At 40.3% G+C, this 26,578-nt stretch overlaps 1 protein-coding gene across 1 annotated transcript in view; it reads left to right on the top strand.

The window, feature by feature from the left end:
- The window catches only part of CLIC5 (chloride intracellular channel 5), a 68,629-nt gene extending 42,265 nt beyond the window's left edge, over positions 1-26,364 (top strand). Inside the window, exons 2-6 of the mRNA XM_058020903.1 lie at positions 2,625-2,734; positions 3,074-3,199; positions 4,556-4,662; positions 23,774-23,955; positions 26,197-26,364. Of these exons, the coding sequence (XP_057876886.1) occupies positions 2,625-2,734; positions 3,074-3,199; positions 4,556-4,662; positions 23,774-23,955; positions 26,197-26,364 (693 nt within the window). The remainder of the gene's footprint in view (positions 1-2,624; positions 2,735-3,073; positions 3,200-4,555; positions 4,663-23,773; positions 23,956-26,196) is intronic.
- The last annotated feature ends 214 nt before the right edge of the window (positions 26,365-26,578 follow it).

The raw sequence follows: 26,578 nt of genomic DNA, 5'->3' as shown, positions 1-26,578 counted from the left end.
TGTTCCCTCCTCTGTCACCAGCTGGCCTTGTGATTTGTGGTAGCATTTTCAGTTATGCCAGTCACATGAGATCAAAACCCATGAGTCAGTCTCCACCCAAATCATGAGCCTGGCTTCCAGATCCCAGAGCTTTGAAGAGATCATACTGTACTTTTTCTATAGTTTATCTTTTGTTTTTGGAATTTCCTCTGCCTATTCCCAATGTGTCTCTGGCAATAAATGTTTCCCATTGCTTTGGAAGTGTTGAGAAGGAATTTTGACCATTGGGGCTGTTGGAAGCCTCATTTGACCTACACAATTAATTTTATTTTTGATCACCAAATCAATCTTATTTTTTCCAAATTTCACATCTTCCTCATTTTCCCTATGACTTCTACATCCCTTAGCCCCACACAACCCATCACTTCTGTTTCTCCCTTGTCATTATCATTCTTCCAGGCACGTGGTGTAACTCTTGGGGATGTCCTTTGCTAAGAGTTGGACTCAGTGATCCTTGTGGGTCCCTTCCAACTCAGCAGATTCTGTGATTCAGCCGATTCTATGATTGTGTGATTCAGCTGCTTTGTCCCTTCTTTAGTCCTCTGGTCTGGAGATGGTTTTTCACCATTCCATTGAAGACAGAGTACATATAAGATACAAGTCTGGATAATCCTTAATCTTTGCATGAGAATAAACAAATGGAGAGAGCAGGGAATGTTCATCTTTTTCTGAAAAAGATGAAATTGTGATTTATGACTAAGATGGTGGAAAAATCAAGGGGAAGTTTGGTGTCATATTGCTGTTTTCTCCCATAGCATTTGCCTCCTTTCAGGAAGGGTAAGGAGTCAAAAGCTCCTGGCAAAGGTTGAACAACCAAAATCCAAATCATGTCCAATCCAAATCCAAAATGTGACTTTGCAGTAATTGTGGCATGCACTATGGTGGTCCCTGGTATTCCCATGGTGACGTTGTTGCTGTTGCCATGAAATTTGCAGAACAGCGCTAATGATTAAATCCATGACATTTTGCAAAACCGGACTACTCACACCTCAGGTGGATGGGAGATGCATCCCTTCTTACTCATCCTCATGCTTTACCACTCTTTCACCCACATTGTTTGTTGATCCTTGCATATGCCATGTGCCAGACATATTGCAGATCCATAATTTCAAGTAAAATTGCAGCCAGACCGTTTCTCTCTATATTCAAGTACCTCTAGAGTCTGAGTGCTTGAAACTGAATCTGAATCCAGATCAAATCTCTTTACACAGCTCTGAACTTCATGTCAGGTTGTCTCCAAGCCTTGAATTCACACTCTCCCCATAGTTTGGTGACAGGAAATGTGGAATTTGTTTTTAAACCCAGAACTGTCAAAAGCTGCATTCAAGACATGAGAAAGACTCTTGATGTTCACAAGAAAATCTTTTGGCTGAACATTTCACAGGCAAGGCCTGAATTTGTACCAGCTGGACATATCTGAAAATGTTTCTAGTTGTGCTGGGGATGTTTCACAGAGCTGCAATAATTAGAGGGGTTCATTCTTTAAGACAGAGAAATGCTACCTCACAGCTTGAATATTAATAAAGAAAATTTATGACAGCCAACAAAGTAATGTAATAATTATAATAAGTAATATTGTCTCCAAAGGAAAAGGGCATTTATCTGCTTAGCTCTTTCATCAGCCATTTTCAGACACACACTGTGCTTAAAATACAGTGATGCAATCCATGTGGGTCAACAACGGAAGGTTGGTTGCTTCACCAGGATTATAAGAATCTTTTAAACACAATGGTACCACAAATTAAAATGGAAATCTATCAAAACAATTATCGTCCTGAAAGCTTTGGCCACAAGCATGATTATTGTAGAAGGATGTTGTCCTTGGCCACAGCTTTGGCTCAGTTCAGCTGCTGTTATTTGTATCCCTCCATGGCTCAAAGTTAGAATTTGCATGGCTAAGGACCATAAACTTTTAGAGGAAAAAATAGGCTGCTCCTCAGTGCTAACACTAGCAGTTTTGTGTTGTTGTGGAGTGGTTTGTAGGCAATTCATTAGATACTAGAGATAGGAACAGACTGACTGTGGTGGCTGAAGCCTGCCTTGAACCTCAGAAGGATTCAGATGGAGATTTCTGTCGGAACCTGAATGTTTGCATCCGAGGCAGTTGTTGATGTGAACAAGAATGAGTCAATGTCCAGAGTTTTTGGGTTTAACATTCAGGTACATGTTTTAGATAGTAAAACAGTGAAGCAGATATTGAACTGATATAAACTGCAGCCTACAGGCTTAAATAAAGCAGAAATCAGGTCCTGAGTGTGTTCATCCTGTCCATGAGACAGGCAGTCCTGTAGAAATGAGATTAGTTGAAAGGACACCCTGGATGTTGCTTGCCATCAGCAAGGGACGCATCTCCTTAGGGATGTCCTCAGGAGAGGTTCCATGTTGCATTGTTGCATCCTTGAGCTCCTGACAAAGGCTGAATCCTGCAATAACTCCATTCTTGTGTTGATGATGAACTGTATTAAGTAACAAGCACTACTGGTTATTTTTAAAATGCTCATTTTTCTTTCACCATCCAATTTTCCGTCTTGAGGGAGGTAAATGAGTAACAAATCTGAAATCGATTTTTCCTTTCCCCCTCCCAGGCTGGTATAGATGGAGAAAGCATTGGGAACTGCCCATTCTCCCAGCGTCTCTTCATGATCCTGTGGCTCAAAGGAGTTGTGTTCAATGTCACCACTGTTGATCTGAAAAGGTAAAAATTGTTCTGTTTAATTGAAAATAGGTGTATGGCCCAGTGTTTGCACTATAGAAAGACTCCTCCAAGTTAAATCAAATTTTTATCTGGCCGAGAGAGCCTGTGGTGCACAACAAAATAGTTGGGATTCAGGTTTGGCTGTTGTTTTTATTTTTTTCTCACTTGTGGAATGTTTTTATATTAAACAGGGTGCTTGGGGTAGTTTCAAAGTCTTCCAACCACAAATTACTGGAGAGGGAAAAAAAAAGGCAGACTGATTTTGTAGGAGCTATAAATACCTGTGCAACTACCCGACCATAAAGATTAGTGATTTCTCAACTTTTTCTCTGCTTGCAGAAAGCCAGCTGACCTGCACAATCTGGCTCCTGGGACCCACCCACCTTTCCTGACATTTAATGGGGAAGTCAAGACAGATGTTAACAAGATTGAGGAATTCTTGGAAGAGATTCTTGCACCTCCAAAGTGAGACCTTTGGATATTTTTTTCAGTCAATATTCCATTTCCTAGGAATGAAAGATGTCCTAAGAAGAGTTCCTAAAAAGCACTCCTTCCTACAACCTTTACTTACAGGAGTAATATTTATTTATGAAACTCGCTGGCTTCAGTGAGATGACTTCCATGTGTGAAGGTTACTTATGTGACTAATAACTGCAGAATGTTTTCTCTGTACACATTTCAGGATGCCCTTGTATGCAGAATTAAGGAGACCAGTACTAGAAAAAAATTGTAGGGGTCTGGTGGCCACATTTTGCAAAGCTAAAAATAACTTGGAAGAGATGCTGAGAATTGCCACACAAAATATCTGTGCCAGGGAAAGCATTTTACAGTGAAAAACTAGAGGTTTCTGAGCTGTATGGTGTGTTAGGAAGGTTGGAAAGGGAACTGATTACAGAGGATGAGAGGCTCGGGAGGCAGAAAAGTGCCCATTATTCTAGTCAAGAAATGACAAGAGCCCATAACTGGAAGTTATAACTAAATTAATTCAGGTTAGGAATAAGGCCCAGATTTTTTCGGTATGAAAAAGGTACCAATGAAAGGTTTAGATTTACCAGATATGGCTTACTAAGTCAAACATTTTGGACCTAATACAAGGATAATGGAAAAAATAAATAGTTGGCTTGTGAGTTGGAACTTAGAATCTATGAATCCATCAAATTTGGCTTGGTTCCTTATGGAGCATTTTACCTCCAAGTGAATCAGCAGCTATAGGCCAGTCCTGAGGCAAGAGATCAGGCATTTAAATTTTCTACACGCTGCTCCAAGACCATTTTCTACATGCTGCTCCTACCAAGAAGTCAGTAGGAGTCATTAGTTTGTGTTTATCTTTCAAATCAATATATTCCTTTTCACCAAATATCTGTAAAAAGCAATGCAGAGACTGGAACATTTATGTTCTTTCACCTGGTTAATCCTGACACCCTTTGCTATTCCATCCTGGAGTACATTTTCAGAGTAGAGGATTAGACATGGCTGCCATTCATAATGGAGAGATCTGGCTGCCAAACTCCCCTGCACCTTTCTGGAAATTTGTGTTTCCTTCTGATTTAAGCCTGATTTTGGATTGTGGCTACATAAAGCATGAGTGCAATTACCTTTGTATTGACACCATCCCTGTGTAAATCCCCACATGCCTGCCTCCACAGACAGATAGCAGGTAGGGTTAAGAGGGTCTTGCCAAGCTGTTGTTTTGAGATAATGAGTGCTAATTACAGTTCTTCACACAGGAGGTTTTTCTCTCTTCTTGTAAATTATGTTTGTGGCCATGGCTGTGATGTTGGTAACAAGGTGTTGCTCTCCCTACTGCTTTTGCCTGTTCAGGTACCCCAAGCTGGCTGCTAAGCACCGGGAATCAAACACTGCTGGAATCGATATCTTTTCCAAATTTTCTGCATACATCAAAAACACCAAGCAGCAGGATAATGCTGGTGAGTATGACCATTGCCAAATGTGCCAGGGAGTTTGTGTGCTTAGAAGTGGAAGTATTTTTGCCATTCTCTCATCCTTTTTTTTTGTAAACTGTGTTCAGATGACATCAGGCACTGCTGCTGAACAGCTTGAGGTGGTTGGTTAGGTGGACTCAACTCACATGTCCACAGCTGAATTAACTACATCTGTAGTAATAAATAAAAGAGCTCAGAGTGTTGAGTAGCCTCTTTACCAACAGCCATGGCATGACTCCTGTCCATACAGCCATTTTCCTCACCAGAAGAGTATCCCTGACTGCTTACTGAAGAGACTGGTGGCCTGTGCTGCCTCCTCCTCTGCCCCAGCACTGCTTAGAGGAGCGTGTGTTGGCGGGACCCAAACCTGTGAGAGCAGCTCATGCTTTGTTAGATGTTGCCATCAGGCCCTTGGCACTCTTATCTTATGATTATGTTATGCTGTTATAGCTAATCTGCTCATATAAACCGAGTTATATTGAGATATTCCATATAAAATAATTAAAAGACAGAAGTGAATTTGAGAAATGTAATTGCACTCTGTAAGCTCCAGATTCTCCTTCACATTTGTTTATGAAAAGAAAGAGTCCCCCAGAAGCCAGATGCCATTCATATTTATATGCATCCTACACTGTCTTCTTAATGAAATTGCTGTTCTCCTCCACATTCCTTTCCCCTCAGAGAGGCAAAGCTCCAGCTAGTCTAAGCTCCTGTTGCTCCATAAAGCTGTGGATTTACACATCCCTGTCCCTTGAGATGATCTAGTACAATATTTGCAGTCATTCACTGATGTACCTCCTCCCTTGTATTACTGCTTTCACAGAGACATAAGGCAGGTTGAATACCATGGGCTTATATCATTCAGAAAACACCAAATTTTGCAGGTTCCATCTCTGCCACACACTTCATCTGTGCAATTATATTTCATTGCCTGGGGCTGACCTATGAGATAAAAGAGGGTAAAAGATGATTTATGTCAGATAACAATCTCCTCTGTAATATTTTTTGTGTTGTTAACAGAAGGAAATAATTAAAGTGCTTCTCTTCTCAGTGATGCTAAAAACATTTTGTCTAATGCTAATGGGATGCTCAGCTAACCTTTATAGGGAGTTATAAAAGGAAGATAAATTAAGAGTTAGACTAAATAGATGCAACAATGAAAGTAAAATATCCTGGCCATTTACAAGGAAGTTTTGTGGTCTGCTGGGCAACCGTGAATCTTCAGCTGTGCTACCCCACATGCACAGTCCCAGTTCTTGCTTCTCTGTGGCTGCAATATTCAAATCCCTGGGCTCACAAGGGCTGGCATCTCCAGCCAGGAATAAATGGGTGTCCTAGAGGTGTCTGCGTCTGCCCATAAGCAGAGCTGGAATTCAAGATACCCACTATGATGAGATAAGGAATCTAATAAGGAATCTAACCCCACAAAGCACTCACATTTTCAGAAGCTGCAGTATGAATAAAGAGAACTTTCCCTAGTTCTGCATAACAGACTCTTAGTTTAGGTACTCTTGTAAATGACAATTAAGCACACCAAAGTTTTAGAGCCCAGAGCTGTTAAGCTGCAGGAGAGACATGATCTTTGCTCCCTGCAAACATCCTCACTCCATTTTTGTTACCTGGTTCCTGCTCCTGTCTTATCCAGACACTGCAGTCTCTGAATGTACTGATGTTCAACTTTCCTCTTCAAAGCAGAGAAAAGCTTTTAGCTTGATTTTATTACAGCTGGAGTGCTGCACTGCAAGGAGAATAAAGTAGACATGGGCAGAGTGGAACTGGATCTTTCTATCTATAACTATGTTCTTTCTGTCAATGAAGTGAGGTCCCTGGGACTGTCAGTGCAGACCTCAATTTCAGCAGAGTAATTGACTGCCAGTTTTCAAGGGCTAAGGAAGAATAGTTTCTCCCTAATCCCAGGGATGTTTTATTCATCTTCTGTCTGCTTCATCTGAACAACAGCAGTTTTTCTGAAGGCTGGTTTGGATGGAGGAGAATGAGTTAGTCAAAAAGTAGCTGTCTTACATTTCTTGAGCAGTAGAAAGGCTGTGTGCAAAGAGGAAAGGAGAGCAACACTGTGTACATATTTCCTAATGAACCTATTTATTTTTGATTTGTATTTCATAATTTTTTGTAAAATTGCAACACTGATTTAAAAGGGATCTGGGGCTCTAGTTCTCATCTGGTGCATATCATCTTACAGCATTATTTAAAATAATAGAATAGAATCACAGTATCCCAAAAGAGCTGGAGTCTGGAAATCTGGAATCCAGAAAAGACCTTGAAATCATCAAGTCCAGCCTTTGATAATGACCTTGTCAATTAAACCATAGCAGTGAGTGCTACATCCAGTCACTTCTTGAATACTTCCAGGGATGGTGACTCCAGCACCTCCCTGGAAAGCCCATTCCAGTGCTTGACAAACCTCTCACTGACTAAATTCTTCTTGATGTCCAGCCTGGCCTTCCCCTAGTACAGCTTGAGGCTTTCTATTGAAATAAATAATTTTTATATTGTATTAATATTGTAGTTTATTATATTTATATGTTAAATAAATTGTATACATTAATTTCTATGTATTGTTATATTATATTGGCATTACATTATACGTTATACATATTATATTGCATTATATTATATTATATTATATTATATTATGTTATATTATATTATATTATATTATATTATATTATATTATATTATATTATATTATATTATATTATATTATATTATATTATATTATATTATATTATATTATATTATATTATATTATATCTATTTTTCCTATATAACAGCAGAAGTAGTTGCAAATAATTCTGTGACAAAAACCCCCACATTTTATAAACCTAAAATATAATTACTTAGGTGAAGTCCCTTTCCCTGTCTCCACATGAGCCGGTGAGACCCAAAAAGAACAGAGATTGCTGCTTGTGGTTATCATAAATGTTTTCTGTAGCTCCCAGCTCTGAGATAAAGGTTATATGTGTCTCATAGTCATCCTCTGTATCTGTTCCAGCTGATTCCAGTGCTTGGGTTAATCTGGAAAGCCACACCAGTGACTGGAACATCAGTTGCACATGATCAAAACACAAATAGAAGAAGAGTTGTTAGTGAATTAAAAATAGATTATAGAACCCAGATTGCTATATAAACAATAGTTTTCTTTTCTTTTAATTGGCAATAGAGGCTGGGGGATGTGGGGCAGGACAACAAGGTGGTTAAAGCACCAAACATCAAGTTGTTTAAATTATGTTCTGTTAACTCAGGAGTCAGGGAAGTGAATTCAATAGCATGTGGGATATCAGGCTGGAAATTTGAGGCTCAGGCTGTCTCTGGCTGTGAGGAGTGTGGGTTAGGTGTCATTGTGTGTGACCATTCCTTGTAGGGTCCTGGTTTAGGACAGGTCTCACAGTGTGTGCAACGTGAGCCCTCACCCCAGCCTGGGGCTGTTACAGCTCTGTGGAAAAGTTTCACTAAGTGGTTGGGATAATTAATGATATTTGTGCAGCAAGAGGGTACTGGGTGTGAGAATTGGTGGGAATCTGATGCACACCAAAGAGAAGAACAAGCTGCTGTCCCTCTTAGCAGAGTTTGCAGCCAGGGCCGTGGAGAAGTGTCACAGTTCAGGTGATGCCACTGCTGGCCGTGTCACTGTGGTATTTCCTGTCCTTGCAGCACTGGCAGGATGGCACTGCATGCACAGCCTTTACATAGCTAAATGATTTTTTTCCCCCTGATAGTGGAAAAGTCAGTGAGGACAACAAGAGATTGGTAAATCCTTGCTATAGTGTGTGTCTGAGTCCTCGTCTGTGAATGAAGAGATGCAAGGAGACATTTGTAGGTCTGTTCCTGAGATTGTGACACCCTCTGCTGGCAAATAAATGAATGTATAAAGCAGCTCTGCACAGGCAGCTGTACAATCAGGGCGGAAACATCCCCTTAGCAAAACAGGGTTCTTTCTGTCAAGACAGTTTCCTCTTACAAATGTAACGTTGTCAAAAGAGAAGTGTTTCATAGTAACCTATCAATTTTGACAAAGTTTTCATGGAAAAAATTAGGTTTTTTCTGGATGAGTTAAATTTACTTTGAAGTAAAAATGCTTTAACATTACAGAGAAAAATAGTGATTTTTTTTCTGGATTCATGCAGTACTTCATTAACCACACACAGTTATGTTTTATGCCTGGCACAGAAGCAGGTGATAACCTTCTCCTGTAAGTCTACATGGCAATATGTTATTGATCATGATTCATTTACTTACCAAAGGTATTTGGCAGCAAGGCTGCCCTGATTTAATAGTTCCCTGAATTTTTGATTCTTTTTTTCCATCTTTGTTTTCCTAACTTTTCTGTCTCATAATATAAAAACGTTGAAAGTTTTGGAACAGGCTGGCGAGGGCTGTAAGCCCAGAAGCAAACATGCTCATGCCATATCAAAGTCCCACCACTTTTAAGCTTCTTGAAAGGGAAGGAATTGATTCCAGATTCTCAGGATGTGGCAAGCTGTGTTTAAAGAAAGTGTGTGCATTTATTATTTCAAGTCAGTTCAATCAGAACTTGATTCCTTCCACCCCCTGTGCCACTTGATAATTTTATAACAGGCCTGTTTGAAGGAGTCATCTCCCCATTGTGGGATTAGATCTGTGTTTCAGTAGCACCACTGGATTATTCTGGCTGTTGTCACCAGGCTTCACCCCTTGTGCCTGAAGTGACAAGGGCTCATTCACACACGGACAGGAGTCCTTGGGAGGGTTCAGTGCAGTAGTCTTGAAAATTATTTCCTGGATGCTCTTGCTCAAGTTTTCACGGCCAATCTGAGAGTTTTTGATTGTTAGTGATTGTTTAATATCGAGAAGGAAGTCTTGTCTGAGCACAGGAGAGTAAACTGAGGTCTTGTGTGTTTACTTTGGTTCCTCTGGTTGATGCTGAGCAAGTCATTCATGCTCTGTACGGTCACCAGGGAAGCAACAATTTATGTATTCATTGGAGGAGGATGAAATCTAATTAATTGGAATGCTGTGTACACAGTCAGCATCCTGCTTGTTATTTTTACTTGCGAGACTGTGTGCTGCAAACCAAGGGGACAACCTGGGGTAACCACCCATTAACTGTCCCGCCCAAAATTGTGAGTTCTTTGGCTCACAGAATGAGCCCTTTGATTTCATGTAGGAGTTTAAAAAGTTGTTCTTGAATTGAGTTCTTCGGGGGCACCAGCTCCAGTGTGGGTGGGCGCATTCATTAGTGGGACGGGAGGATATTTCACTGTAGGGCTCCTCAGAAGGCGCTGAGCTGGGAGACCACCAACATGATTTCGTGCAGAGGAATTTCCAGCAGTCTGACCAGAGGACTCTGCTTGTCTGGTTTGGATTTACATCAAGAGGCCAAAAATAAAAGCGCATTTAAATCATTAACTCACATGTGATTAAGTGCTGTTCACCTCTTTCAGTAGTTCCATCACACTTTGTGGTTTGGTGTGTGAGGTGGGAAATGTCTCTCTCAGTGCTCTGTGTCTGTACACGTGCAGCAGAAATGCACACACACACACAGGCCTGCAATTAAGACTGCCCTACATCAGTTTTACACTGTGGAGTTACTCCTGCTAAGCAGAGGGTCAGACCCATAGCAGAGGTATGTGCACAGGCTGAATTGTGCACACTGATCCTTCCTAGAAGCCATCACATGCCTCTTGTCATAAGCAGAAAATCTGTTCGTGCCAAAGCCCAGCTCAGACTATTCACAGTAATACCAGACCCTCTGTGGCACCTGAGCCAGGGGCAGGAGCTTCTTGATGTGGTGGGGCAGCCTGGGACATCCTGACAAGTGTGGTGTGATCTGGCTCCAGCAGCAGGAGAGCAAAACATCTGTGCCCAGAGCATCTCCACCCCTGGTGGGGGAGGACAGGGAGCCACCCCTCTACTTCCAGCCTGGTTCTCTCAGACAAAGGGGTGACAATGCAGCTGTAACTGGGATATGGCTTCTCCTGAGTCTTTGGTCCTTCTGACCTGTTCCATGCCTGAAGGCTTCACCCTGTGCCCAGAAAAGTTCCTGGCAAAGCTGCTCTTGAGTTTGCCAGAGCAAATTTAAAAATCTGTTTGAATGCTCTTGTACTGATGGAAAGTTTCCTGTAACAGGGATCTTGGATCAGACTCTAATTTGGGACCAACATTACACTTTATGATTTTTGAACAGATTTTCAAGGTGCCATAGAAATATATAGGAAAAAATATAAATATGTGTGTGATGTCTGTGTATCAACTTGCCATTACATTTTTTATTCTTTCTCTTTAGTTGAAGAATTTCCATTTTCCACTACAAACCCCACAATGGTCCAAGGCCCAGAACAAGCCACAATTTGCCCTGTGGTGTGACAGTACTAAGTTTTCTCTGGCAAACAACCAGGAAGGACTAAAAAGAGCTTTTAAAACTGTTTTAGAGAAAAGGACTTGCTTAGTGATGGAGCATGTCAGGATGACAGTTCTTCTAGTGGAAGGTGTCACTGTCCCTGGCAGGGAGGTTGGAAATAGATGACTTTTTAATGTCCCTTCCACCCAGGCCATTCCATTATTCCATGCTGATTCCATGATTCTTTAATTTTGGCCTTTTGAAGCCCCCCCCCCCCCAAAAAAAAAAAAAAAAAAAGCTATTTCAGAGCATTTTAAGCAAGTTTTTATTACTCCCCCTGAGCTGAATAACTCTGGGCTCATGGTAGCTAAAGTGCTTGGCTGCTTTACAAAACCAGCCCTAATATAAAAAATACTCAGTCTTTAAAACATATGTAAAATAGCTTTTCTGCAACATTTGTGGCACATAAAGTACCAAATACATGTTGGTGAGTGTGATATAAAGCTTTTATTGCCATTCATTTGGGATGACCCACATAACTCACTCATGATATGCTAATAAAACTGTTCACTCTGTCTCCTTATAAAAACACACATATAAAGATCACTAAACTGTGGTGTAGCTTTGTACTAACTTCTTAAGAACTGCTGCAAGTTGCATTTATCACCTGTCCCAAATTGCCTTATCTGCTTTCTGCCCAGTAATCAAAGTCTAAAATGCCCAGGAACAGCAGTTTGCAAAATAAGTTTTCTTGAGAAATAACTTTGAAAGTTCTCAAAATGGTGCTGGCTGGAGGCCCAGAGCCATCAATATTCTGTCTGGTACCAGTGACAGCTTTAAGGACCAATATCTTTTTACCTGCCAAAACTGAGAACTGAAATGTTATGTCATTAAAAGGAAGAGGTTTTCAGTTTTCTAAAATGATATCACACCATCACATTCATCTGAGAAATCTGTACCTTACGAGGGAATATTTCTGAACTTTCCATCTTCTAATACCTTGCTAATTGAGGAACAAAAATTTCCTGGTGGAAATGTGAAAAACATTATTTGAAAACAACACAAAAGGAACATTTTATGTAAGTCCAGACGTGATCAGACTGCAGGCTCTCCAAGGCAGGGACTTGATATGCCTGGTTAACAGTCTTAGATGCAGCCATTTTGGGAATAGTAAATATTTGCAATAAATTTACTAACAGACAAAATTTTCTGACGTGTCTGTGCTGAAGCAACTTTGAAGATGTAGCATACCATAGGGAGGAAGAGAGAGAGAGAGAAAAAAGAAAGAATATATATATTTATATAATTTTAAATTATAGAACATGCTGAAGTCAACAAGGTTAATGGCATGATGAAATTAAGGCACTTTGTCAAGCTTTTGCTGAGTCAGGGCCTGTATGCATGGCCAGGCCTAGAGTGAAACACTTGCAATGGGAGCAGCAGTTGGCAGACACTCTCCTTTAAGAGGGAATTATTTCCCCTGTGTGTTGGAATATTCCTCCAAGTGCTGCTGGCTGTGCTGGGATGCTTTGTTCTGTTTCCCAGCCGAGCTCCCATCTCGCACACAGGAGCAGTAGCACAGCTGGAAGTGGATTGGAGCAATCTGGCAGCAGCAGTCCTGGGAGGAATTAAACGCCTTGCTGCTGGAATGGGAGGCCTAAATTGCATTATTATTTAGAATTGAGCTTTAACTTCATTGCTCTATGGTTTTGCCCTGGTGGATAACTCCCTTTGTTGTGATAGACTTGGTGTATCTTAAGTGTGTTCCCCACAGCAAAGACCTAAATGAAGTTATGGCCTTGCTCAGTTCAGTGTCCAAATCTTATATAACCAAATATTTGGATTTAAACACCCAGCTGGTCTTCATGTCCTGACGGGATTGTTCACAGGTTTACATTTAGCCATTGCAAGCTATCACATGGTAGATAGCCCAGTGACTGGCTCCTGCAAATCAGTTTGCAAAACTGTTGATGACTTCAAAGGGAAAAGAATTGGCCCAGAAAAACAGAAAAAATCTGGTTTTCCCTAAACAGATTTTTAAAGATTTTTTTCAGTTATTATTTTTTTAAAGCATGAAAATGCTCTTCATAAAATAACAGGGAAAAGAAGAATGAGATGTAAATGAAAATCAATGTTGCTACTTTTCTTTATTATATGTATCTTAAGTCATTGTCTTTCAGCTTGAAAACACTGCTAGAAATGAAGTCACAAAATGGGAATTAGAGAAATAATTCTTGTAAAAATATCCTGGGTTTTGTGATTGCAGAAAAAGGTAATCTGAATTTCATGAACTTCAAGGCCAGAAGAATCTTTGTGTTATTAACTATTATTTCCTACAAATCACATCCCAATGAGTTTTGCCCATTGATCAAATATGTTAATGTTCTATCCTTAAAAGGATTTGGTTTAATTGAGCAGACAACAGGAGAAACTGAAGTGTCCTTGCTACACTGAAGTGTCTTTGGTCTTTGAGGCTTTTTTCCAGTCCTTGTCTTACTGTTTTCTCTTGACCTCTTGTTGGAATTCCCAGTTCCTTTTTCCTTTTTTTAATTGCGGACACCAGAACTGGGAAAAATGTTTTTAATATTTGCCGCAACAGCTCAGTTGCAACAGAGGCAGTGTGACCTCCCTACTAATTCTACTATTTCTTGGATTGTTTTCATACATCCAGACTTAATTATAACTGATTTTGCTTCTGCTCCTTTCAGGGAGGTTGAGGCATAATCATGATGATCCCTAAGTCATTTCAAGGGGCTTGAAACAAAAAAATCTCAAAAGCAGAGAAACAATGGGAAAGAATTAAGATGTGACTCATTTGTAAATCTCATAGTCTCATGGCCTTTTCTGTCTCAGTAACAACTTTTGAACACAAAAATTCTGGAAAATTGAACACAGGAAATTATGGAAATAATAAATCTATTTGAGGTTTTTCCAAGTGAACTAAGGGATTTGGAAACTTAATAGCTTTAACTTAAAATTGAACTTAAAATTTCATCCTCAGGTGCTGCGAGCTAGGCGTTGCTTTGTCTCCCTCTCATGTGTCTTCACCAATGCTGAATTAAATAACATAGTTCAAAACAGTGGGATGCAATTGGGATTATCCTGGTGTAAACAGAAGCAGACTTTATTCTTCTACATGCCTGGAATTGGAAGAAATTAGTATTGAAGATTCAAACACCAACAGCCTGTACAGGAAGAAATTCCTTCACTTAAGTCTTGTAACACAAGGGGTCCCCAGAGCACTGCTGCTGAAGCCCAGCTGCACTAGCTACCAGAATCTCACTTTTCTCTTGCTTGAACACATACATGAAGTTAGTTTTCCTTCGTTAGTCCCAGAATTGTCTTATTTGCTCTTCAGTAGTAAAACAAAAGTTTAAACTCTTCGTGAACAACTTAAAAATTGAGACAGTGGTAGGATAACCTCCTACTATAAAATAATGGGTGTTTAAAATCTGCAGGGCTTGATTTTATTTTATTTTATTTTTCTAAATTCCTGATGCAAATCAGCTGCTGCTGTCTGCAGTTGCTTTAGGGACACCTGCACAAGACTAACATGGCAGAGGTCAGGATGAGGCCCTTGGGGACGTGCCCTAGAAATGATTCTTGTCACTTACGTGCTGCTGCGGGGTCACGATGATTTGTGAAATGCAAGTTTGGTGCTGTTCTTCCCGGGGCACTTGTAGGCCAGTAGTTTTACATTCACTTGCTTCCTGCCCTCAGGGTCACTGGGACTCCTCAGAGACTTGAGAATGAAGCTTTTCTTTGGTGTCATTTGAACACCTGGCTTTTCTTCTTAAAAAACAGCATTTGATGGTGCTCTGACAGCATTCTTCATGATAATGTTACAAGTATTGCATTTATTGCTTGCCTCCATTGTAACAATGGATAAGAAAAGGGAGGGAGGAAACCTGAGTTTTCAGTAAAAAAATAGAAATAAGTGAAAACAGTCTTTCTAGATGCTTGAAAAACATGTCTAATTTACTATTTAAGGTGTTATTGCTTCACCTGCTTTGCTAGGTTTAATTTGAGAATAGGACAGATGGTATCACAAAAATAGAAAGATGCCAAGATGCCTCTTCTTTTTTGTTATATTTACTGTTTATCACATAAAACCTGAAACATATTTCCACAGCTGGTGCATTACTGCTTTACTAATGTAAAGTTTATGGCCAAAGAGGATTTTTATTTTTATATTGTATATAAGGAGGTGGCAAAGCAAATGATTTAAATTGTTTTTACAAGGCCGTATAGAAAACTTGAGAGGAGACTCAAGTCTCCTAAATCCAGGTAACCTCTTAATCCTTGGATCATTGTTCTCTCTTTTGAGAAAAGGTAGCTGGGAATTGAGCTTTCAGTCTTTCTCATTCCTTCTATGGAGGTTTTGAGACATGTCTGTCAAAATACTCCAAAACTTTTTGGGTGAAGCTCTAATCAATCAATCAATCAATCAATCAATCAATCCACATCATCAGTCTGTAGATGGAGTGAGAAGGGAAGAGAGATGATAAGGGTGGGATCATCTCACCTAAATCTGTCTAAAAGTTATATATTAGTAATTCAAAAGTCCTGGCTTATTTCTGATCAATGGAGAGAGACATTCCTAAAGGGCATTTTGATTTTTCTTAAAATATGAGTCTAAAGTTGGGAGAATTTCCTTTGGAGGTGCCTTTCTCTCATTGCCACCTATAAGGGATACTTGAACAATTAGGTCAGACTAATTACCTAACAATTAGAACTCAGGCAAGGGGAATCTTGCCCGTAAGAAAATCAACAGATTTTTGATGTGTCCAGGTTTCTGAGGGTGCTTGGGGTATCCCTCAATTGTGTCAGCTCCATGTTCCTCTGAGTTCTGGAGGAAGTGTTCCTGGTGCTTAGCACCTCCGTTTCTGTCACTGCAATTACACGGACCAACATATACGTGCCTGCGTGTATGGAAAGTGTGTCCCTGTTTATGCCTGGCTCAGGCAGTGTCTGAAAGGTGATTTAGGACCAGAGTTGTGGGGCTGTTTCCATATGTGCCCCTGTGTTTTTGTGACTCACCCCATTCCTGGTGTTTGCTCACCCCAGCACTGACTGGGAGTAAAAAACCCCTTTTCAAGTCCCAGCTCTGACTTGACTTATGTTCATCTTGAGGATGAACATAAGCCTCTGTCCCCCAAAACAACCCCAAACCAGGAAAAAGTGGATTTGAGGAGAAAGAGACACTAATTTATTTCTCTTCTGTGTGCACAAGGTATTTGTTGATTCATTAAGTGGGCAGAGACAGAGATCATGGCTTTTTCACAAGGCTGTGTGGGCATTCACCTTTATTGTGGGAACATGCACAAGTCTCTTTTCCAGTGAATATTGAATTATTTATCTGGAGTGGAACATCTTTAATAGGAGAGCTGAATCATCCCAGAAACTCCCTTTGGCCCAGACTTAGGCATCTAAATGCCTTGGATGCATGGGAGCACACAACCTTCGCTCTCCTCTGCATTTCCAATGGCTCTCTCAGTGACCTCCCACTCATTTGCTGCTCAGAGCTGGGGATTTTATGAGGCAGAAACATGCCTGGAAAGGATGCTGCAATGCTCAAATGGGCAATGTATTTACCCTGTGGGAGTAAACCCTAATATTTAAGTAACTTTAAAAAAAAATTGGAGGTATTATCCTAGATCACTTGGGTGAACTGCAAAATTATATTCAAAGGAATATAGGATTCATCTCGCCTGACTTCACCTCCCTGAAAGTGAGGTGTCTAGTCTGAGCTAGTCCTTTAGGTTTCATCTGTAATTGATGCAGCAAGGAGGGCATGTGTGCAGTGAGTCACAGGGCTCTGAATCAGGTGTCTCAGGCAGCTGGATGGAATTACCCTCTGGAGATGCTCAGTCCCTCTGAGCAGAGAGGGAGCCTACAGAACCAGCTTAAATGGCTGAACAGGAGAAGTCAAGGCAGTGCTCAGATCTCAAGGGTTTTATTGAAATCCCAGGGGGGAAGGTAAACTGTTCAATATGGAGTACAGAGTCATGTGTATTGCAGTCACAGCTCCTCCATGGAGAAGAATTAATCTATACAGATTAAAGTTACAATGCTCTGTTGAGCCAGCCTGGCGAAAAAAAAAAAAACAAAACTAAAAAAAGGGCAGGATGGAGAAAAAAGAGAGTGAAAATATGGATCCTTTGTTTTTAATAAGACTGTCAGACTAGTGGAATGATATTATTTTCTTACCTAAATTGCTGTTTCTTAGCCTGTTCCTTTCTCCTACCAGAAAACAGTATTTGGTCTCATATAATATCAAACTGTGAATCTGGAAGTGATCAGGAAAGGTGGTTTGTTTTTTAAAAGGAAAAATAAATCTCAGATGGTTTGATTGAGACTGTGAATATTTATGCACTGTTCCCCCTTTTCCCTCATTGGTATTTCACCAAGTTCATTTGCGTGTGTTACAGGATAAATCTTACAGGAGGGCAGTGGAAGAAAACAGTAAAAAGGGAAAACATCAATCAGTGATCCAGGGTAGCAGCAGGAATTGTTCATTTTTGTACATGGATCACGGTTTGTTGTACTTGCCTGGGCTTGACAATTAAGAACCTTGCAGTTGTGCTGAGATCAGCCTCAGATAATTTCAGATGTTGGCTACAAAAGACAAGATGTTGCTGGGCTTCAATCACTTTGAAGCCTTGTTGTCACAGGAATAATCACTTGGAAAGAGGACCTCATATATTTGTCCTTGACTTGGAGAAAATGTTTTGTGACAAAAGGTTTATTTAATAAAAATGCCATGGGTGGTGTGAGTAACCTGATTTATTGGCAAATGTGGGTGGAATTTTGTGAATAATAACTTGCTTTGGAAAGTAAAAGTATTTTCTGTTAAACTGTTTGAAACAGAAGGTTATTCTCCTTTTAATTTGGAAATGATATGTTAATTTTGAAGATTGTTACCATTTAAAAAGTGATGCAAAAATTATGGGATGTCTAGGCAAGACTTACTTAACCAACCATCCCCAAACATGACTTCCTTGTTTTCATGTTTGTTTAGAAATCTTGCTTTTTTTTTGCCTAAAGTTTGTTTAAAAAACTATTTTTGCTCTCTTTTCACATGAATCAAATAGTTTTTATGTAGTTTTTATGTTCAGTTTGCTTAAACATCTATTGTTCTTCATACTCTGATTGTGCCCTCTATGCTTTGAATCTTTTTCCATAATAACGATCACATGAAATCCTTACCTGCAAGAGGTTCCACACAAACACATTAAAAATGAGTCATCTCACTTCATTTTAGCTATTTTAAGTTTAGGTAGCCAGTCTGCCTGTGTGAGAGAGAGATAGAGAAAGTGAGATTGAGGCTTCTCTGGTGGTAATTCAGCTTTTCCTAGGCTACTATTTTGAGATGGAATGATTTGCCTTCCAGTGGCTCGTTCAGGCCACAGAGATTGGTGTTTATGTGCTTTGTCTGCTTTGCTGTTTCTCCTTGTCCCAACATTAAACAAGGAAGGAAATATTTGGAGTTCAAGGAAGGGGAAAAAGAGTCCTCGCCTGACCTCTGCAAATGCTGTGGGTGTGGGCAGTCTGAATCAGTTCTACTTTTTCCAAACCGTTTTTCTTTTACTACTTTCGAGTTACTTTCCATTTTGCTTCAGCCTTATTTGACCCACAGAAAACAGAGATGGAAACGACTGATGACGCTGGGAGTTTTATGGCTGGTGTTATTTCAGGGGTCAGATTAACAGATTAAAATAGTCTCTTTTGGCTTTAAAAGCTTCTGGAGAAATCCTAATCCCACTGAAGTAGTCACCAGCAAAACTTCCATGAGCTCCAGGATGGCCAAAATTTCACCCTGAGTACCTATTAATGAATCTTTGTCATCTGGCCCTCTCCTTGACTTGCAGGATTGCTCCATGCATTACATTTTCCAATGTTTTGTTCAGATGTAGTATAAGTACTTCAAGGCACAAGGGTTTCTCTCCATCCCCTGGAAATAGTTGCACAGACTAATAGTTTAAGGAAGTTTTTGCTTGAAGAATTGAATAACAGAGCCAAAGTCTGTTCTTGGTTGAACTGGAGTAAATATGGAATAGCTTGTTGACAATGCAGTTACTCCTCTTTTATGTCAGTGTAACTGAGAGCACAGTTTTGCCCAGTATTAACTTTTGTTACATTATTTGTATTTCTGTGCATGTCAGAATTTGTTAATCTCATTGTTCAACATCAAGTAACCTTCTGCTGAAAACAGAACGTCAATGTGAATTAGGTATCATCAGCTAAATTGAACCTCACCCTGTGCATTTGACAGATGGTAATACATTCATTAAGTGTTCTGTGGTTGCTTTGAGGTTGGAAAGTGCTATTTTTCTGGCTTCCAACTCAGAATTCTTAAGTAAAGTTGTTTAAAATCCTAGTTTTGAAAGGAGAAGAAAAATCACAAAAAGCTCATGAAGGTTTTTTTACTAATATTATTGTTTATTATTGGTGGGATGACAGGGCAGGACTGTCATTGCTAGAAGTTGTCTTTGGCTGCATAAGTAGCCCAGAATGAAGTAGAGAAGGCTGAGAGAGATGGTTCCACCATGGATTTTGTCTATACATGGGTAGAATTTCTTGGAATTCGAGGTTATATTAAATATATCCCAGCGAAGGCAATATGATGCTGGTGCCTTTATGCTTGGTGATTCCACTGTGCAGAGAAATGGTTTCCAGGAGTTCAGACATTTCAGCTGTAGCAAGGATAAGCTGATGACAGGGCTCCTCTCTCAGAGCTGATCACATTTGGGATCTCTGAGGTCCTTCTGAAAGTCTGCAGGGTGGGGAAGCAGTTGGAGGTAGAAGTTTCAAAAGCAGCACAGAGCCACATACTCAGTCCTGGCTCTACTTGGTGTTGTAATATTGAATTCTCCACCCTGACATTACCAAGACAATGCAGGCATGTGATTAGACACTTCAGGAGAAGTTCTCCCACAGCTCATTTAGGGGTCACCAAAACCAAGTGTAGAAGAGAAAACTCCACTGAACAGAGAGGAAGCTCTCAGGGTGTTTAATTCAAACCTATTCTTTTAATTTTACTCACTTTGGGAAGATTAATCCCACCCATTAGCTGTTATCAGTAAAGCTATTTAGTTCTTTAATGATGTTTCCCAGAGGACAAGTTGCCAAGGGAATTAGGTGCTCAGCCACTTCTGAAATTCACTGTGGGTGGTACCCTCACAAATGGGGAATTAGGAACCTTTTAGATCTTCACATCTTTTTAAATGTCTTCATCCAGTCTGGTGCTGACTGGTGTTCACATGGCCCCTGCCTTGGTGAGTGCATCCTCTCCCCTGTGCTTTCAGACGAGACAATGTAGAGAGTCACCCAGATTTTCATGAAATAGCCACAGTATGGGAAGTTTGGAATTAAGTCCAAGTTTAAGAAATTAATCCAAGCTGAGTTTGGTCAGTAATGTGAACCCAGACAGTTCTTTCCTCAGGAAAAAGTTCCAGAGCTGTAGGCTACTCTGAAGAGGTCATTTCCTGGTCTCCATTCACAATTTTTCACCTTTCAAATAATGCATAAATATCTACCAGGCAAGAGAGAAAATTAGATTCTCTTACACATCCTCCCACTTTGAGTGGGGATTTCCCTGAGTACCTTCTGAAGGAACATAAGGTTTCAAATCCTGCAGATAGATCTGAGTGTGTCAGGGCACCTAGAAAGTAGGATTTGCAACACGGATATTTGAATATGGATTTCAAAAATGCCTTGGAAATCATCAACAGGCTTTAAAAATCTGACCCCATGCACCTAAAATCCATTTGATGTGGCAATTTATGGATTTTAATTCTCTTAGTTTTTCAATTTTTTTTCACTATTTAATTGAAAGGAGAGCAGTTCTCTTTTATTCACTATTTTTCTATTTTCCAGATTGTTGTGAGAACTTTACTAGGATCTAAGATATAGTTTACTAAGAAGAGTTTTGATTTAAAAAATGGGGTCATTGGTGTCACAAGTAGTTGTTCAGTTCTTGCCTATCAGGATATAAGAAGGTCCTGACTCTGTGGTGATTTCAATGTGAGGTGTCAGCATCCTGTGGGCTCCAGCAGAGCCTGTGAATTGGGTCACAGATGTATTGAGCCCTGAACATACACACTTATTTCTGGCCTAAAGCTGCTGCATGCAAGAGCCAACTATGAATTCAGACAGTTGTTTTTCTTGCTGTCACAAACAGGCTGCACTCCAGGCATTGTTTTTGGGACAGCCATGACGCACTTTGATAGAGCAATGAGAGCAAAAAAAAACCCCCAAAACCTAATAAGTTCCAGAAGAGTTACATAAACACACCTCACCTGCTGCTGCTGCTGTCTCTGTGCACACACCTGACTGACCCTGTGGGCTAGCACAAAACATCAAACATCCTCCTGACACTGGAGTATTGCTCAGGTGACTTGGAGAACCAACAATCCAACTGGGTGAAGGGAATACTGGAAAGTGGTCAGTGTTGAGCCAGTTCTCTAAAACCCAGATGAACAAAACTGAATGAAATCACAGTAATTTCAGTCCACTGTCTCTACATGAATACTGTAAGAAGACACAGTTTGAGGCTGACCAAGAGAAGCAGAACTGTCTATTCTCAACAGGTGTTACAGGTCAAACCAAAAAGAAATTGCTAAATCCTTTGAGTGCTGCCACACTCCACAGTTCCTATCCTGCTGTGGAAGTTGTGAGGCAGGACAGCTGCAGGCAATTAAAGGCAGCACTGCCAGCATCTGACAGCAGAATGTCAGTGTCAAAATTCAATTTGAATTGATTAAATGAAGGATGGCAACACTTTTGTTTTATGCATGGCAGCACTTCAGTCGCTTTAGATGCTCTGCTTTCAGAAATAAAATTCCTTCCCTCCCTGCTATGTTTGTGGGGGTGTTTTCAGTTGGATTGCAGTCATTTCTCCAGTCAATCAATTAAGCCAGGGTTTGCCACTGTGTCTCAGAGTCAGCCACAAAAGAGGTGGTATGGTTCCCTGGTGCTAGGCCAAGAGACTTCAGTGGGAGCAAGGCATCAAGTGGCTTAATCTGACTTCCACTGCTGGCACAGGTTTAATGAATGTTAGGGCAGCAGGGAAATCATGTTCTGTGGTGTTCAGCTCCTGCTCTCTCAGTGGCCCTGGACATGCTGCCTTTCTCCCTGTGCCAAAAGCATGGGGGCAGCTGACAGCAGAGCCTGTGGTTACCTGTGCCAGCAAGGCTCTCTGTGAAGGGTGATTGCTGCAGCCCTTTCAAGTGCCTGTTGTGGTCCATAAATATATTTAGGACCATAGAATTGTAGAAAGTTTGGGTTGGAAAAGACCTTAAAGACCATCACCACAGCAAACCTCCTGCTGTGGACACCTCCCACTATCCCAGGTTGCTCCAAGCCCTGTCCACCCTGATCTTGAATACTGCCAGGGATGGGGCCACAGCTTCTCTGGGCAACCATAAAAGATTTCTTGCATATAATAAACCAAATTTCCTCTCTTTCTGTTTGAACCCATAGGTCCTTGTACTTATCTCCTTAGGCCTTGTAGTGCTATACCACCTGAGTAACTCTCCCCTAAGTTCAGTGGCAGTAAGTTACTCAGATATAAGATTTTACAGTATTATGCCATTAATAATGACTCCAGGCCACATCTGCAGCAAGTATAAATCACTGCAGGTAATTTTCACCAGCTAAAATTCTGGCCTTAAGCCCATGAGTCATGTTGTTATTTTTTCACATTGTAAATTCTTGCTGTTTCTTATTTATGTTGCTTTAGCACTTTGGGGCACTTGAGGGGGACCAGGACTCCATCATGCTTTTCACCCTTCAGACAGAAACACGAAAGACCCTTCTTTGCCCCCAGTGTTTGCAGTTTGAATAATGCACAAACCTGCACAGAGTTATCCAGCTTTTTGTAAGTGGAAATTGCACTTGCAATTGCAAGCAAGCTTTTCTATTGTCCTGACAGTGAAGCATAAAAACACAAATTCCTTGCCTGGGTGAAAAATTTGTACTCTGGTGAACAGGTCTAGATGGCATTTGAACATTGGAATTAATTGGAGCCAACAGCAGCATGGGACATGATCTTCAGTAACTGAACTAAGAGGTCTGGAGTCTCCTCTCCATTGCAAGACTATTTGAGATCTCTCAAAAAGAGCATTTGCACCCAAGTTGAACTAGAGTTAAATGGGAATTTTAACACTGGCTAATATCTCATCTCATTTGTAGCATATCTTTCAGCTCTATGGGGCTCTGGTTAGCATCTTTGGATTTACTGCTATTGCCTTTAATTACTCTGCAAGGGTGTTGAAAGAAGTAAAATTAAGACTTGATAGAGCTGAAGTAATGCTAGAAAATTCTGCTTCATTGCAGTCCTATGCAGCTGGTTAGAAAAATGAAGGAGCAGTGTACAGGGTTTCCGTTCCTGTGTGATGGCTTTCAACAGACCAGAAGAGTATCATAGGCAATATGTGGTTTTTTGTTATATCATCTTGTCAAGCTGTTTTTTTCCTTCTGTGATCTCTTTCACTGCTTTTTGTTGTTTGTCAGGAGAAGACATGGTACAGCAAGGTCCCTGTGTCCCTTTTCCCACCGCATGATGAGCTTTATGCAGATGTACTTTGCTGGGCTACTTTGCCATTGCATTGTGTTGGCTTTGGAGCACAAATTTACAACGAATAAATTGTTTCTTGGCTTTTTTTTTCTAAAGACTACCATAGCCATTGATAATAAGCATTTCTAAACAATTCTTATCCTGCCCTAATCACTTATTCTTTGATTTTTTTGGCAAAGCGCTTGAAAGGGGCTTAGTGAAGGCTCTGAAGAAGCTGGATGACTACCTGAGAACTCCCCTGCCAGAGGAGATTGATGCAGACAGCACTGAAGAGGAAAAAGTGTCTAAACGCAAGTTTCTGGATGGAGATGACCTGACACTTGCTGACTGCAACCTTCTGCCCAAACTCCACGTTGTGAAGGTAAAAGATGTCATGAGATGGTCAAAGAAGCCTTATCTGGCATGATGTGCCTTGCTCTGACAGCTGAGTGCCACAGCTGAGGTTTTTGTACTCTGTTTTTCAGCAGAGTTCTTAAGGCCTAGAAGAGCAGTTTGAAACACAGTTTTGCTCTTCACTGTTTCCTACAGGTTAAATAAAGGAGCTTTATACTTAGTTCATGGGAAAACTGTCCCATCACTTATTAGTAGTGAAGACAGAACTAAGTTCTAGATGTCTTGTCTCTTTATTTTTACCCTGCTGCAAGTAGCAGCAGTCTTTTGTATTAATTAGTTCCTAATGCCCTTAAGAAACATGTCAAAACTTTAGTCAGTTCCCACCCATTTGTAACTTAAGAGCTGCAGTCCATCTCTTTGGGGAATTTTTATTCCATCTGGTATTTCACACAGAGAAGTTAACAAATCAAAGTCATTGCCAAGGTCCAGGATTTCAGATGTACTATGGTTGCTGGTATAGTACAAATCATGTACATCATCTTGACTTCTAAATGTTGCATTTATTTAATTTATCAGATGACATGTTGCTTTAGAATAATGCAAGTACCTGGCAGACCTTGGCAAGCGAGTGAGCAAGGAATTAAAGCCAAGTCATGCATCTAATTTGGCTCTGTGAGCCAAAACATAAACTGAGCCTGGGAGCTGACTGCACACATGCAAAAAGAAAAAAAAATATTAAAAAAGCACATAAGTCACCAGGTGAGAAATGTGATAATATCCTCACAGGTTTAGTGCTTATTCTGGCTTGTCTTCATTGGCAATGTTGGAGTCAGACAATGCAAAATGAATGTGTGGCCTCTCACTGGTTCTTGTCTCCTAGGGATGAAATGAAAGATGTAAAAAGAGAATTAAAATTTTTCTCAGACAAGCGTTGCCATAGGTTATTGCCTGAAAAGCATTTAACAGATAGAAGAAAGGGGTGAATTATTTTTTCATTTGATGGAAGATGTGTGCTGGAAGTTTTGAAAATGTTGACTTAAGTTGCCCAGCAGGTTTTATCTTCCCCATATGCGTGTGAAGCATCAGGGAAGGCAAGAATGCTTAATTAAATGCAGTTTAGGACAGGATTTGGACTTGCTTTATACCAAGTAATAGAAACAAATCACAGTTGTTTCTGAGAACATGACTGTCCTAAGAAATCTGAGATGGAGAACAGCTCTACCATGTGCTTTAAGAATAAAGGGGAACTCTGTGGCACATATGTGTGTAATTTATGCCCAGGAACAATTTTATACTGTCAGAAAAATTAAAGATTGGAAGCACTCATTAAATTAGCTAATCCATCCTTTCCTATCAGATAGTTCACTCTGTCACCACAAGCTTATTCTATATGGTATATTCCTACAGGGAAACTGAAATATCCCAATCCAGCAAGGTATTTAACCAACCAACTAGCTTTAAGTGCAGATTAATCCCATTTACTTCAATGGGACTGTACAGGTGCTTAAAATTAAGTATGCACTTAACTATTTTCCTGAATAAGGGCCTAAGTGTTTTTAGAAATGGAAAATTTGCCTTGATAGACAATTTCCTAGTCTAACAAGTCTTGAAATAACCATTTTCTCCCTCAGTTTATCCCAATGCTCCTGTTTCTAATATATGCTAAATCATCTTGGTTTCCTAATCATGGTACCCATACCACCCTGAATTTTTCCTTTTCATGAATATGGATCCAGGCTTCCAACAGCTGTAGGTGGTTATGTCCTCTGACACCATTTACCAGGAAAATATATTACATACATTAAAATATAATACCATATATATATAAAATAATATTAAATATAATAATTAATATGAAAATATGTTATAATCATTACTAATGCCTATATCTTAAATCTGTCTTGCTCTTGATGATTCAGCCCCTTCTTATGTGGTGTCTCAGCTTTAAGTGATGTACTTAAGACTTGTGAAAAAAAAACCCCAAAACCCCAATATGATAAAATCAAGGAACTTCAAGTACCATAAAAGTTGAAATTTGGTAACAGTAGCCAGGTTGTAGCTTTAGAGTATCCTTAGGCCAAGCAGCAGCCTTGCAAGATATGGGACAAGCAGCAGCACTTCTAAGCCTTTTCTGTGATAAATCTCTGATTCTCCAAACATTCCTCTCATTTGCTATTAATTATATGACAGAAGAGACCAATAAGCTCCCTGAGAAGGAGATGCATCCCCTATGAGATGGGTTTTTTCAGGTGTTTTATCTTTGCTTTAGATTGTTGCAAAGAAATACCGCAACTTCGAGTTCCCGGCGGAGATGACGGGGCTGTGGCGGTACCTGAAGAACGCGTACAGCAGGGATGAGTTCACCAACACCTGTGCAGCAGACAAAGAAATCGAGCAAGCCTACGCAGATGTGGCCAAGAGGCTCAGCAAGTCCTAACTGCCCCCAGCCATGGCTCAGTATCCCCTTTTACAGACTCTGCTCCTTGTTGCCTTAAGATGTACTTTATCGTTACGCTGTCTGGTTGGCATCTTTGTGACTTCACTTGTTCCAAGTGTATTGGGCAGGGACAAATCTGCCTCTCCCTGGGGAAAAGGGAAGGCAGATGTATGGGGTGGGGGGTGGGGAATGGAGGTGGGGGTAGAGGTGGACA

Source organism: Melospiza georgiana, chromosome 3 (genome assembly GCF_028018845.1).
Source record: "Melospiza georgiana isolate bMelGeo1 chromosome 3, bMelGeo1.pri, whole genome shotgun sequence".
In the NCBI taxonomy this organism is placed as follows: domain Eukaryota; kingdom Metazoa; phylum Chordata; class Aves; order Passeriformes; family Passerellidae; genus Melospiza; species Melospiza georgiana.
Note: the sequence above shows the minus strand (reverse complement) of the source record. Positions and strands in the feature narration are given on the sequence as shown.